Genomic DNA, 15876 nt, shown 5'->3' on the forward strand with positions numbered 1-15876 from the left:
AGGTCAGTGTTTATAGCACAGAGGTCCCAAGTGTAGGGTAACTAGTATTTACCAATTCAAGGGCACACCTCTTTCCAGTAGCACTGTTACGTTTACGCCAATCGTAAATCTGCTGACACGTGTGTCAGCATGTGCACGTCACACAGGCCATGTGTCACTGTGCATCAGTATAAGAACAAGGGTTAAGCAGTGGTGTGTAGATTTGAGTTAACCCTGAAGCATCGATCTTATGTCACCCGCACCATTACTTCCACAACATATTGTTGCTGCAGGGCCAGTGTGGAGGAGGGAGGGATGACACGGGGGAGAGCGACAGGGTGAAAGGATAAGGAAGGACACTGCCAAGGTACAACATGAGTTTAATGCGCCTTTGCACTGAATCCATTTCACAGGAGCTCCTTACCAGAACCTTTTCTCTCTCAGTTATGTGCGTTGAAGCTTAGAGCGTTTGATTATGACACAGCTTAACCGACGCCGCGGGCTAACTGAGCATTAGCAATGCAGCACATTGACAAAGACCCAATGTCATGGAGAATATCACCCATTATTGTCAACTCTATAGGATCTATCATTGGAAGTGTGGGATTGAGGGCACTGCTGTATTTCTAACACCTCAGGTGATTGACGACAGAGTGGCCAAGAAACAGACCATTGTTTCAGCCAGTTCATTTTGACCAGGTCTATATGCTTAATGAGTTTGTTAGTGTCATCCACACAAATAGCCATGTGGAGTAGTTTGACCTAAAGGATCTCTTGGGAGAGGAGTTTTCATGCTTTTTGGCTTAAAATCAATAATATGTCCCAGTGCCATTAATGTCTGTCCCCTCTCTCTCACTTGTACTTCCTTAATGTTCGGCACATTGATTGAAGTGTTTTACCAATATTCTTGAGTGCAAATGCCCTTTTTTCTTTTTTTTTGCGCTTGATGGGAGAAGAGGGCTCCAATAGTCTTTATGGTATCAATACCAGTTCGGTCATGTTGTATAGATCTGAGTCGGATGAAGGGGAAACAGGGATTTGGAGGGCGACTGTAGCATAATAGAGAAGATGAAATGAGAAGAGTGCAACGCGGAGAGAGCAGTGACCCAGAAAACGATGACATACACCATGCACCTCAAGATACTGTGTCACTCAAATAGAAACAATTAGTCTAGATCCTCTTAATGAGGCTTAATTAAATCTCAACTCTGGAGAAAGATGACAGCTATGTTCGATGGGAAAGGTGAGTCTGGAGGGAAAGCAGAAGGCAGGTTAAATAACTAGATAAATGACTCCGCGTGTGGGTGGTTTGCATCGCCAGTGTGCACACGGGCCTGTACTGTGTGTGCGTGCACACCTTTCACATGTGTGCAAGCGGATGAACATCACATCCAACAGCAATCATTAATTAATCAACTCCAGTTCCCTTATTTATGGTCTATATGATGTAAACAAAGCCTGCACCCGTCATCGCCACCACCTCATTGAAGTCGTTATTCATTTGGATTTGTCGTTTAATATCCTTCCCTGGACTTGCTGCTCAGATGTTTTGTGGTTTTACAGTGTTAAGATTCTCATAGATCTCTGATTGTCCCACTGCCTCTCTGCTTTCTGTCCTGGTTTTCACCTGAAATTACCTGTCTTTTCTTCTCTCTCCCTGCACCACACCCTGTTTCTGTTCGGTCTCCCTCTCCCTTGCATCTGTTCTCTGTTCTTGCCTCTTTTTCTGTCTGTCTGTCTGTCTCTATCTCTTACCGTGTATCTTTTTATGGGGGAGCCAGTGAAGGGAAGATGGTGGTCCTGGCTTTGGCCATAGGTGTGGCTGAGCAAGATGACTTTGCCAATATCCCTGACCTGCAGGAAACAACGCAGGCAGCACCACCAGCCAGTCAGGAGCCCCCACCTGAGAAGAGGTACCAGATAATGTATGAGAGTACTTGTGTGTGTGTGTATGTGGGAGAGAGAGAGAGAGAGAGAGAATGGGTTGCAAATGAAAGGACAGAAAGGATATGATATGATATGATATGATATATATATTGAAGACTAACGAGAGAGATTTTTCAGAATCTAGGTAGATGAGAGTAGTGGTGTAGTGTTTTTGGTGAGTCATTGCACTTAAGCGCATTGTGCCTCAGACGTACAACTGAAACAGCATCGCGGCTCGATACTTGAAGAGGAAAAAAAAAAACTATCCATGAAACCAAATAAACAACAAAAAAAGCTACAATGCCAAGATGTGTAAATAGATAGTGACTAAATATGGGTATTGGCTGGAGGAGGATAACTCACAGCAGTGACAGGCTGGATGTCCCTTTTTCTGTTTTTTTTTTCCGGGAGAAAAAATAAATAAATCCACACAGTCGAAACTGTGTTTTCTCATGCCAGTGGTATTTTTATCTCCACCATGATAATTATCTCCCCTATCACTATGATATTCTCCTCCACCATTTTATCTCCATTTGTTTGCCTTTCCACGACCACGTTACTGAGGCATCTTCATTGGTAATTGTCATATTCCCTTTGTATGTTGGTGCTTTTATTATCCCAGTCTTTTTTTTTTTTTTTACTCACACTGTTCATTTTCCCCCTCCTGCTCATTAGCTCACTTCAATCACTCTCTGCTGCTCTGTGTCCCGTCTCTGTAGCTTCACCGAGGGCCCAGAGAGCCCCTTCATCATTCCACAACATGTTAGTCACTTACATAAACATGCTGCTAAAAATAAACCTTTTCCTTGCCAACCACTTTCCACATGATCACCTATCTCCCAAAATAATTGCTCTCGCGTTCTGTCGAGGAATAAAGCCAGAAGATATTTTTATGAAATAAAATGGGCAAAGACTAACGCGTTAGTACAGTTGTGTGTCTTGTGAGACAAACCGCTCTGTTTGTGTTGTTCTTTTTCAGCCATGGATGACGGTTCTGATGATTTGTACTAGTGCGTGTTGATCTAGCCGGAGGCAGATGTGCCACACTTGACTTCCTCTGCAGTCCAATTAAGCCATTTTAACCTCACTTTGATTCTGTGACTAATTGCAGACAACTTGGAGATACATTATACGACACACACCTTAAGACGAACTGGCAGTGGAGGGTGAACAAATTCGGATTTATTTGTCACACCAATTATTCCTCATTTACAAGTGTTTCAGTAATTTGACACATGGTTTAAAAGCGGGGCTCCACTGCAACACAGATGGTAACAGTTTTCTCGTGCCGCCGCAGCATGAAGCTGCACATCTGAGACATTTACACAACTTCCTGTTGTCTTCCGCATAACAATTGTCTCTGAATTAGTAATCTCCTTAATCTTTCGTAAGGATTTTGTCTGTAGAGCTACCCTTTTGCCAACAAACAGTGACAGAGACTGTCTCTTTGTTATTCTGCCTCATTTCAGTCTCTTCCCCCGAAGCATCTGGTGGCCTTTTGTCAGAGTCAACACAGCACTGCATGGAGTTACCAAGGAGCACCGAATCAAAACTGCCTCCATTGCTCACGATTAGTGTGAAAGCTTTTGAGCCACAATTTTCCGTCCACATTACATCTTACCGCTGTTTGAGTTCATCTGAAATCCTCCTTAAATGGCTGGAAACCACTAATGGTCTAAACAACAAGAAGGAACCACAGGCTGTTTGGTCCAGCAAGACTGGCCTCGATTAATGGGGATTTAGTGTGTTGTGGTGTTTTTTTAGATTAACCTGGGGTTCATTCAATTTGTTTTAGTCAAAACAGAATGACTGGCAGCTTTCAGTCTATAAACAATAGAAAAGTTTGGGAATAAAAAAACTGATTCGACTCTATAATGAAAGCTGGTAATGTATTTGCCCTTTAGTGAGAGTCTGTCTGTCTCTCTCCTGGGCTGTAAACTAATTCCACTTCAGCCTCGCGTTGTTTTGTTTGTTTCATGACAAATTACAATTTCAGATGTCTAATGAATGATTTAGCCACACTTCAATTGAAAGCTAAATGTGGAGGCACGAGTAGACGTTATAAGTCCACAGTTTAATCGAAATTCAAGGGACTATGTGATATCCATGTGGTGTTCGAGCTGACTTCACAGATGTCTGAGCGTGATATAATCAATCACACACTTGCATCGAGCTGGAGACAGAACCGCTCTTTCATATGCCTCTCGCTTTCCACACCCCTCTGTGTCGACATATCATCGCTCTGTCTGTGAATTCATCTCCATACCTGCTTCATTCATGTTGCACCTCTTTGACTTCATTAAACTAAACTATACTGTATGGACGACATGCCATATTATTTCAGCCAAACAAAAAAAAGACGCTTCTTGAGAGAACGCGAGTGCTAACTTCAAAGTCAAATCTCCCGTCTTGTGTGGAGAAAATTGCTGTTTTCTGCACAGAAATGTCATTAGTGAGACAGTTAGTGGTGTTTCTGTTTCTGACACCTGTATTTAAAGGTTAATGTACATTCATGTAATTCAGATAACTTTTAAAACATTATGTTTGACGATAAAACAAAATCTTTTTGGTCTTTGTGTAGTTTCCAGATGTTCAATTTCAACTTCATACAGTACATGGTTTAATTTGAATAATCCATTTGCACAACATGTTAAAATAATTCAATATTTAAATAATTAGAAGTGATTGAATAACATTTTAATCATCTCACTACTTCTTAGATTAATCCGATTAACTTTTGGAGGAAACCCAAATCCTGTGTTTGGATCCACTTGCTAATGCTACCTATTTAAATGAACTCCACCTGGAACAGCTGCAACTTCCAAATACTTGTAACATAACAGGATAAACAGGAAATGAAGGTGAAATTTAAACATGCTGATTGTATTTGTAGCATTATTCTTACTTAAGAAAACAATATCTGCGTCCTTCTTCCACCTGTGGAAACAACAAAACAGAACAGCATAACAAGAGAGGATATTTACATTTACCCTCCAGCTAAATGTTTATGCTTCATGGTTGCCTGGCAATAGGTGGTGAAGACGAAGGCCGTGTTACACAAGAAGGTGTTATAATGTGTGGTATTTATTACACGTCTTCACTGGATGAAAGCATTTATCAGTGGTGTTTTTTTTATGAAGTGAAGCAGGAGCTGACAGACGCCGTTCAGATTTGAACGGCACCGTAGTTGATGGTAGTGGTGGTGGAGACTTCCAAACCACGGCTAAACACTTGCACACAAATGTGAAGGAGAGTTGGTTGTAAAAAAAAAAAAAAAAATAAATAAATAAATAAATAGCAAAGGCACTAAATTGGGTGTTGCTTTAATCCTGGGTTCACACATGCTGAGATGTTTACATCCCAGTCATCAATAGGTCGTGGAGCTTAGAAAGCTTAATTAGGGTTATAGAGTGGCTCGTTAAGGGCTCACTGGTCTTCACTTGTAAATTCCTGTTGCGACTGAGTGAATCTATACTATGGCGTCTCCTCCTCGGTTGCTATAAAGAGAAACGGCAAATCCTCAAGAGCTTTGAATCTAGAATTCTCCTTGAGCAGCAGCAGCAGCACAACATTCCAGTGAGGATGGATGTTCATGGCAGAGGAGGCAGGATGTGTCTTTGTGCCACTTAGACAGTGAATCCATGCCTTTGGTCTTTCAGTTAATCATCCATGCGCGTTGCATCATTTTGCGTAAGCCAGTGAGGTTGTTTCTTGTTTCTGAATACATTGTGGAGATATTAATAGATGTGGACGTATATTTCTCCGCATCAAAGACGCGATGCATCCTGGGATTCGTCGAGTGCCTGTTAATTGCCTGCTGAGCCATATCATATCGCTTTATAATTTATGGGTTTATCACAATGCTTAACTTGATGACAAATGGCTGTTTTCAGCTAAATCAATTAAAATACATGTTTATTTAACGTCATTGCAATGTGCTTCTGCGTCATAGTCTTAGAAAGAGGAGTTTAACCTTAATGTGGAGAAGGATGGTGTGTTTAGGTCAGCGTAACGTTGGATCATTCTTTGGTCACATACATTTTAAGCTAATATAAAAGCTTCTTTTGAAGCGCGTTTCCAGATCATATCACCTTTATGTACATAAATATATGTAACCCACACTCTGCCGCAGCCACTCCGCCCGCCGATACTCTGCGTTGTGTTTAGGTTATGGTGTTGCCGGCGAGGGGAAGTGTGTCTCCCGAAAGAATCACGGGAGGCAGAGTCGATTGTTAATGGTGATGAGACCGTTTATTACTCGTAGCACCACCACAGTAACCACGACAGCCTGTAGAATAAACGGCGTACATTGAACGCAACAGTACAGTACACCGGGCACGTCAACATCCGCTAGCGCCCGGGAGCTAACATAATTAGCAACCACAAATCAAAACAAAACACAAAGAGCTTGCTCAAGATAACGTAATTAAAATATACCACACACAAAACCTATCACACTACTACAACACAGAGAACGTAAAATCTCCCTCGCAGAGTTTTAAGCAGCATTCCACACAAAAGAATAATTAAGTTTAAGGAGCAACATTCCACCATGACCTACCTGTAGAATAAACGGCGTACATTGAACGCAACACGGCGTCTCCTGCGTAACACACGTCAATTCTACGGGCAGTGGGAATAGACAAATAAAATAATTAAAAAAAAGAAATAATTAAATATTTAGTACTCTATAGTACTCTAATAGTGCACAACAGCGCAACACATACACCATGTTACATCCACCCCTTGTTTAAGTGATGGCATCCTTGCCATCAGACTAACCAAAAAATAGCAACACATTTACAATAAAACCTGCGGTAATCAGAACAGTAATACTTCGCTAATAGTAAAATAACGTTTGTGCAATATTGAGTGTATGCAAATGATCTGTGTGTGTGTGAGCATTAGGTGTGAATGAGGCATGTGTAGTCATCTGTTAATGTGTATGGTGTGTATTTGGTATGGTTTTATATGCCTCCAGCCGTCCGTCTTGCTTTGACTTTCTGCCAAAGCTTCCGTCCCCTTTCTAACTTCTGCTCCCCACTTTCCATCACGATGTGGGACGCCAATGAGAGTTTGTCAGGGGGTTGCCGTTTCCTCTCGGGGTTTCTCCTTGGCATATTTGCCCTTGGTGTAGAAGAAGTGGCACCACCACCGGTCACAGACATGCCTCCTTTTCTCATTTCCTCTGTCCCCACCTCGTCCAGATCCGTATCTGTGTGCTCCTCCTCTCCACATACCGTTCCAGCCATACCTCCGTTTTCACCTCTCTCAGTACCTCCTGCTTCCCCTTCTGAATCCAACTCCATGCTGGCATTCCATGCCTCATTGTCGAACTCACTCTTTTCCAACCACAATCCATTTCCTCGCTCCACAGGGAGAAACATGCACTGAGTGAGGAGGTTCCGGTGCACCACCCTTTCTGCTCCTCCATCCTCCAACCGCACCACATACACAGGCAAACTAGGCTGCTTCTTTACTACCACATACGGGCGTGACTCCCATCGGTCCCCCAACTTCTGTCTCCCCTCCACATGACAGACTTTGATCAGAACTCTATCGCCGGGGCCAAACACATCACTCTTTGCTTTCTTGTCGTAATACTTCTTCTGCTGGTCTTTAGCATTCTGTGAGGACTGATTGGCCAGGGCATAGGCCTCCGCCAGAGAGTCACGCAGAGTCTGGACATATTCGGTGTAGTCACCCGACTTGTTAGTGGTAAGGGATCCAAAGACCAGGTCGACTGGGAGCCTTGGGTGCCTACCAAACATGAGGTAGTATGGGCTGAAGCCAGTGGAGTCATGTCGTGAGCAGTTATAAGCATGTGTCATGGCGTCCACATGTTCATGCCAGCCTGACTTCAAGTGTGGTTCCAGTGTCCCCAACATGTTCATTAACGTCCGGTTGAATCTTTCGGTGGTCCCGTTGCCCTGTGGGTGGTAGGGTGTGGTATGGGTTTTCGCAATGCCTGTGCACTTGCACAGCTCCTTCACCATTGCACTTTCAAAGTTCCGTCCCTGGTCCGCATGCAACTTTGCAGGAAACCCAAACCGGCAAAAAAAGTTCTTCCACAGTATCCGAGCCACTGTGCCTGCCTTCTGGTCCTTAGTGGGGTAAGCTTGTGCATAACGGGAGAAGTGGTCAGTGACAATGAGCACGTTTTCAATGCCACCTTTCGACTTCTCCAGTGACAAGAAATCAATGCAGACCAGCTCCATGGGGACGTTGGTGTGGATACTGACAAGGGGAGCTCTGACAGTGGCAGTGGGGGTCTTCCTAAGGCAGCACCTCTCACATTGCTCGCACCAGGTTTTGATTTCCTGGAACATTCTCGGCCAATAGAATCGCTCTCTTATCGACTGTAGTGTTCTCTCAAATCCTAAATGCCCGGAGTCATCATGGAGAGCTGTTTTGACGGCTGTCTGCAGCCTCTCTGGCAGTACCAGCTGCTCTACCACTCCTCGGCGACAATCTCTGACACGGCGGTATAAAATGCCTCTTCTGACCACTAACCTCCTCCACTCCTTTAAAAGAAGGCCCCCACTAACACCCACTTCCTTCCTGTCCCTGTGACCCGGTTTCTGGTTCCGGCTCCTGAAATGTAAGACAGGGCCAATGGTGGGGTCTGCCTTCTGTCCAGCCCGAATCTCCTGAGTGGTCATAGCAGGCAGCGCCTCCATCCCCACCTCTCCATACTGTTCACTGGGCTCTGGCAGCTGACTATTCCCAGACCCTTCCACAGCAGCCCAGTCCTCCTCAGCACTTTCCCCTTCCTGGGGATCCTGAGCCTCTCCGCGCCTAGAACCACCAGCCCTCACACGTTGGGGGCAACTTTGCAGGATCTCTGTTACCTCCTGACTAGACATTCGCGAGAGCGCATCCGCATTGGAGTTGTCTTGTCCCCTTCTGTACTGGACATCAAAATCAAATATGGACAAGTGAGAGACCCAGCGCTGGCCTGTAGCATCAAGTTTGGCAGAAGTCATCACATATTTCAGGGGATTGTTGTCGGTGAGCACAGTGAACTTGCGTCCGTAGAGATGGTCGTGGAACTTGTCAGTGGCTGCCCACTTGAGGGCGAGGAACTCAAGCTTGTGCGCAGGGTACCTCGTCTCAGGTGGGCTCAAGCCTCTGCTTGCATACGCGACAACTCTCTCCATTCCATCTTGGACCTGCGCCAGCACCGCGCCCAGTCCTGCTCTTGATGCGTCTGTCTGCAGCACAAACGGCAGGGTGTAGTCCGGGTACCCCAACACTGGTGCACTCACCAACCTCTCCTTTAAGGACTGAAAAGCCTCCTCGCACTCAGCTGTCCACACAAAGGGTTTGTCAGGCTCCAGGCTTTTGCGGGCCCCTCTTTTCTTTTTCCTGGGGTCACCAGAAGTGAGACGATACAGGGGAGCTGCCAAGCTGGAGAACCCCTTCACATACCGCCTGTAGTAGCCTGCGAATCCTAAAAATTGAAGCACTTCTTTGCGGTTGGTGGGCACTGACCACTCCTTCACCTTGCTGATCTTCTCTGGGTCTGTCCTGATGCCATTGGCTGACACCAAGTGACCCAGGTAGTTCACCTCTTTCCGCACAAACTGGCATTTAGAGGGCTTAAGCTTCAGCCCGTGTTCCCGAAGCCTGTCAAAGACAAGTTGTAGCCTCTCCAGATGGTCATCAAACGACTTTGAGAATATTATAATGTCGTCCAGATAAATAAGGAGATGGGTGAAGTTCAGGTCCCCAAAGCAGCAGGTCATTAGGCGTTGAAAAGTGGAGGGTGCGTTTTGCAAACCAAACGGCATCCTGTTTGCCTCAAACAACCCCATGGGTGTGCTAAAGGCTGTCTTATGCCTGTCATGCTCTGCCACATCAACCTGCCAATAACCTGAGGTTAGGTCAAGGGTGGAGAAGTATTTGGCTTGGCCCAATGATTCCAGTGCCTCCTCGATTCTCGGCAGGGGAAAAGCATCTCTGGTGCTGCATGCATTGAGCTTCCTGTAGTCAATGCACAGTCTCAGCGTACCATCCTTCTTAACCACGACCACCACTGGAGAGGCATAAGGACTCTTACTGGGGCGGATGACTCCTGCCGCCTCCATCTCCGTCAACAGCCGCCTCACATCCTGCCACTGAGAGGGGGGTATCTTACGGTATGGTAGACGGAAGGGCCTGGAATCCACCAGCGGAATCTCATGCTGTACTGTGGTTGTGTGGCCATAATCTGTGGAGTGTTGGGAGAACACACCCGCATTCTTGTCCAATAGTTCCTTAAGGCAAGCACATTGGTCCTCGTCCACTGCCGCTTCACTTAGGTCCACACCACAGCTGGGGACCACTTGATCCAGGCTGAGACATGCCTCTTTGTTTCCAGCACTATCCTGCTCATCATCACAGAACTCCATCACATTTTGCACCAGGACTGCATTAGCCAGGTGTGTGTGTGGTCGGATGGTGATGTCATGTTGGGACAGATTCATCACCCTGACGGGGACACAACCCTTCTTAACATCTGCAAGGACCTTGGCAACTAAAAGGTCCTGGGGGAGCTTGAGGGAGGCCTGGCCTTCTATCATGGTCGTATATGTCTTCCCCTGGGGACCAGATTTTATTCTGCATCGCAAGTCCATTTCTTTCCCTCCAGGGATGCGTATTTTACGCCCAGTATACACAGCAGGGCCCACAATGTCTCGCACTTGATTTTGTTCGGTGCTCCCCACCTCCAGCAAGGCTGTATACCACTCTGGATGTTGCTCTTTAACACGGTGCAGAAACTGCTGGCCATAAGCCACCTGCAGGTGGCTCCGGAAGGCTCTGATGACGTTGGTTCCTACTAGGAGAGGTACTGAAGAGCGATAATCCGAATCAGGAACGACAAACGTAGGTACAGCTTTGTACTCCTGTCCAAACACCTTCAAGTCCACCTGCAGAACACCACGATATGGCACAGCTTGGCCTCCGGCGCCCTCGATGGGTATTTTAGAGGGCTGTAGCTCCCGCTGTTTCAGGACTGGGTGGTTCTGCCAGTAGCTGTGTGTGATGCTGGTTATTTGTGAGCCAGAGTCAATGAGGGCTCTACATTCCATGCCATTAACCTCCACATGCCCTTCATTCCTAGGACCCACAAGGGGCGTTTCTGCTACAGTGTGCACTTTTTTTAGTGGGTGGGGCCCTTGCTGCATACCCATGGTTGCCCCAGCTACCATGGGCTTTAATCGTTTAAAGGCTGAGAAGGATGAGGAGCGCGTCCGACAGCCGGAGTGTAAGGCTGAGGGGCTTCAACCAGGTTGGGCTCTGGTACCACTGCTCGGCAGAATCTGGCTATGTGTCCGAGCCTTCCACACCGGTGACACTCAAAACTGGAGTTTTGGCTCATCCTCCCCCGTGCTGGTTGCACAGGTGGCAGAGTTGGAGAAGTTATCCTTTGCTCAAGGTGCGACAACTTGCTCATCTGTTCCTCCTGGTTAAGGGCTAGCTTCCTGACCATCTCTGTCAGCTCAGACAGATCAGTTGCGGGCTTGCTTCTCTCCGTCCTCATATTTCCACCATCTCCTGACGTAACATGAACCTGGGAGAATGTTTTCTTTGCTTTGTTTGGGTTGTGGAACTTCTTACCCTCTCGAGCCAGGTGTCGGAGCTCAGCCTGTAGCTCACGAAAACTCATGAGTCTGGGTATCATAGGCGCAATCCTAATGTACACCTCCTCATCAATAAGTCCTCTTAAGAACTGTCGGGTGAGTTTGCTGTCCCTGTCAGGGAAAGGTCTACCTACTCTCTCCTTCTCTTCTACAGTTCGTAGCTTTGCGTCCAGCGCTATTGCATAAGAGCAAGGGGACTCACCGGACTCTTGACTCCGCTCATAAAAATCAGCCAAAGGGTCTAAGGAGCCTCGTGTGTCACCGTATTCTGCCCTCAATTCCTCAAATGCCTTCTGTGGAGTCTGATCATTGGGGGGTAGGTTAAGGATCAGCTTCCGTGCTTCACCACCTAGGTGTCGCACAACGGTGGAGAAGCGAAGGTGGGTGGGGAGCTCTACTGCCTCCAACAGGTACTGCATGTCGCGGACCCAATCTTCTACTAGCACCTTGCAATCTGGGTTTCCAGTGAAGACTTGCACATTTTTCACCTGATGGGTTTGCATCAGACCACCATAGGCTGCTATAGGTGGATTCTGCCTGGGCATAACACGAACAGGGGCCTCCACTTGTGGCACATATGGAGGGATGTACAGGCTTGGGGCTGGGGGCTGCAGTGCTTCAGGGTGTAGGTCAGCCACTGTGCGGTCAAACGACACATGGGGGCTATGTGGGTTTGTGTGACGGATCCATTCATTGGCAGTATGCAGGGGTGAGGGACTGGTGTTGGGTTCAGGGACCTGTACATAGGGACTCAGGTTAGTGACTGTGGGGCTATTTGTAAGGTGTGGAGCTGATTGTGTGTGCAAATTTGGCCCATATGCATAGTTTGGGTGGATCTGGGGGCTGTGCAGGGACAGTGCTGCAGGGGTCTCATATCCAATGTGTTTGGGCAGGGAGGCGTCCACCGACCAGCTGGCTCGGGGACGTGTGCTTGTGTCGGGACTGGTGTCATAACATAGCAATGGTACTCGCCCCGAGACTCCAGATCCTGGTAGCCTTAGAGGATTTGCTGGGGTAGTGTACTGGGGGTAGGGCAACTGCATTTGGGGCAATGGGGAGTGCTGTTCCAAGGGTGGTTTGGTGTCACTTATCACAAGCACTTGAGTGGGTGGGGGGCAGCTTGTTCCATCGGGGGACATGGCAAACTCTCGTGACATTTTGTTATGTTTGTTATGTGATTTGTTGTTTAACTTGTCGTTGTGCTTTATGTACTTGTTATTAAAATAAATTGTGTAATTTACTGCACGTTGTACAAGACAGAGTGAATATAGTTTAGCAATACACCCACATAAAACACTGTTTAACTAGCAAGGCTTATCTATTAAAATAAATCAAATAAATCAATCTAAATGACCTTAAAATACCCAAAGATTTCAATTTCACAACACCAAATAACTAAATTAAATCTCAGTAGGTCAGATAACAAACACCAAGAAAAAAAAACCTACTCAAAATCCACAATTTGCTTAAGGCGTTTTTTTTTTTTTTTTTTTTTTTTTTTATGAGTTCAACTCGTCCTATACCACATTTTTATCAGTGTAAAGGATATGGAAAACCGGCGCCTGGTCCTCACGGCGATATAGTTCAATGTCCGATACACAGACGTGCTGCGAGACAACGGTCTCGGCGCTTCACCATCCGGGTCACGGCACCAAAGTTGTAACCCACACTCTGCCGCAGCCACTCCGCCCGCCGATACTCTGCGTTGTGTTTAGGTTATGGTGTTGCCGGCGAGGGGAAGTGTGTCTCCCGAAAGAATCACGGGAGGCAGAGTCGATTGTTAATGGTGATGAGACCGTTTATTACTCGTAGCACCACCACAGTAACCACGACAGCCTGTAGAATAAACGGCGTACATTGAACGCAACAGTACAGTACACCGGGCACGTCAACATCCGCTAGCGCCCGGGAGCTAACATAATTAGCAACCACAAATCAAAACAAAACACAAAGAGCTTGCTCAAGATAACGTAATTAAAATATACCACACACAAAACCTATCACACTACTACAACACAGAGAACGTAAAATCTCCCTCGCAGAGTTTTAAGCAGCATTCCACACAAAAGAATAATTAAGTTTAAGGAGCAACATTCCACCATGACCTACCTGTAGAATAAACGGCGTACATTGAACGCAACACGGCGTCTCCTGCGTAACACACGTCAATTCTACGGGCAGTGGGAATAGACAAATAAAATAATTAAAAAAAAGAAATAATTAAATATTTAGTACTCTATAGTACTCTAATAGTGCACAACAGCGCAACACATACACCATGTTACATATACAAATCAATTATGTCACGCTCGGAAAGTCTGACACAGTGCTCCTCCTGTGACGGGGGCTTTTGCAGGCCCAACTAATCAGTCGAGTCCTCAGGGGCTCTGGATAAGACTCTGCCCCTGAAGCTTTGGCTCCCTGTGGCCACCGTGTTCATGCTCACATCACAGGGGAAACGCTGAGATGCATTCACATATATGCTTAGAGAGGAGGGAGAGTAGATGGCACTGGGGTCGAAGAAAAGAGCCACAAAGCGAGAAGGAGGGAGTGCGTTTATAGTATATCCATCTATGTGTCAGCGGAGGATGAGAGAAAAATCAGAGTGCCAATCCATCTTCTGTCCATGAGAGCAATGGGAGGGCGCTTTATATGCTGCAGATCCATGCATTATGTGGGGCTGACGGCAGCTCTCTAGCCAGCAGTTATATGCTGCTACACACGCTCATCTCATACGTCCAGATAGATGGATGGGGGGTTGGGTAGACAAGCTATTAGGAGCATTAACCTGGGACTCCTGCAGTGTCCTGCCTCAGAACAGGTGGCACATCTGCAGCGGCCCGCACCTCGGAGGCAATCTGTCACTTTAATCAGGATTCTAAACATTTGTGTTCAGTGTTTTAATGGACACTGCACTTCATGTTTTCACGTTGTTGAAATTTCCTGAAATGATTTGGGTAGTTATTTTATCGGACCTCAGAGGCATGGATGCTCTGAACTATAACGGTCTCCTTCTAAATTTGAAAGTAATCATGAACAGCATCTCTCGGTTAGTATCGGCGAAGTGTAAATTAGAAGATGTTATACAGTCGAAGTAAAAAAAACAAACAAAACCGCTCCTTCTTCCTGAAATAGATTTAAACGATGCTATTTTAGATTCATTTCCACCTCCAGAAAGCAGGAAGTAATTAGTTACCAGTGCATGTGTGTGTGTGTGTCAGTGTGTGTGTGTGTGCAGCAGCAGCAGCATTTGCAGTTGTAGTCTGAGAAGTGAAGCGGAAGAGATGACTTGCTGATTCTTGTGTGACCATACATGTGTTCCATGTGAATAATATAGTTATGTAAGCAGTGCGGCGCTTCACTGCTGTGGTTGTGACCCTGTGTGATTCGGGAAAGTATGCTGTGGCCCTGGAGAATGACCGATGTAGTGGGAGCAAGAAACTGAGCCTATAGGACATGGAAATTCATCAATTCATGGTCTCAGGCAAGCATGTTTGTTTGAGTGTGACATGTTTGCAGAGGGATGGGGAGTCTGAGTGTTTTTGAAAAAAAAAAAGAAAAAAAGAAGCTTGGGCTGGGTTGGGCTTTCTTTCTCGCGTCTCTCCCCAGCCCAGAAGTGGAGTGTCTATCCCCCCTCCCCCTCTCTTCGAGCTGCTGGCCCTCGGTCAGGTAACAAAATAGGATAGTATCACAGGACGGTGAAACCCACAGTGGCCCCGCCTGCCTCCTTATGTCTGTTCATGTGAATGTGTGTGTCTGCGAGGCTCTCACCCGTACCTGTCATATATCCTATACCTTATATCTTCTCTGTTCTCACTGTGTTTGCCTGTTTGCTGCACCCAACCCACCCCCCCGACCCCCCCTCCGTTAACACACCCTTCCCTTGCGCCCACTAACAACAACCTCTTGTCATAGCACCCCAAACCCCCATATGGCCAGTGTTTCCAGAGCCGTTGCCATGCCAACAGCCCACTTTCTGTGTAGCTGTGGGAGAATTTGATGTGAACTCCAGTCCACTCTGCCTCCCACTGGACACTGTAGAGAACTGCAGGCTCCAAAACAGAAATGTCCTCATCAACCCCAAGGTTTCGACTGAAAAAGCAGCACAAACGTAGCAGTTTGTTGCACATCTGCCACATGTAGTCACTTAATTTGAAATCAATCCCATTTTTCAATAAAGATTATAATCTGAAGAAAGTGCCTCATTTTTTTTTTTTTATCAAATCTGCAGCCCCAGATGCTTTGATTAAATGGCCCAGAGGCAGCATTGGAGCAGAGAAGCACCTCAGGTGCTGGTAGAAAGGCCATTCCCCGAGCTGCACTAGCTCTTACCTGAGAATGTACT

General features: G+C 46.3%; 1 protein-coding gene across 4 annotated transcripts in view; it reads left to right on the forward strand.

The window, feature by feature from the left end:
- Positions 1–15876, forward strand: part of LOC131470080 (synaptotagmin-7-like) — a 33961-nt gene that overhangs the window by 4228 nt on the left and 13857 nt on the right. For 3 of the 4 annotated variants that reach the window (XM_058645607.1, XM_058645605.1, XM_058645604.1), the window contains one exon: positions 1761–1892. The exons of the other annotated variant lie outside the window; for it this stretch is intronic. In XM_058645607.1, the coding sequence (XP_058501590.1) occupies positions 1761–1892 (132 nt within the window). The remainder of the gene's footprint in view (positions 1–1760; positions 1893–15876) is intronic. 4 annotated transcript variants of the gene reach the window in all.

This window comes from Solea solea, chromosome 12 (assembly GCF_958295425.1).
Source record: "Solea solea chromosome 12, fSolSol10.1, whole genome shotgun sequence".
Classification (NCBI taxonomy): Eukaryota; Metazoa; Chordata; class Actinopteri; order Pleuronectiformes; family Soleidae; genus Solea; species Solea solea.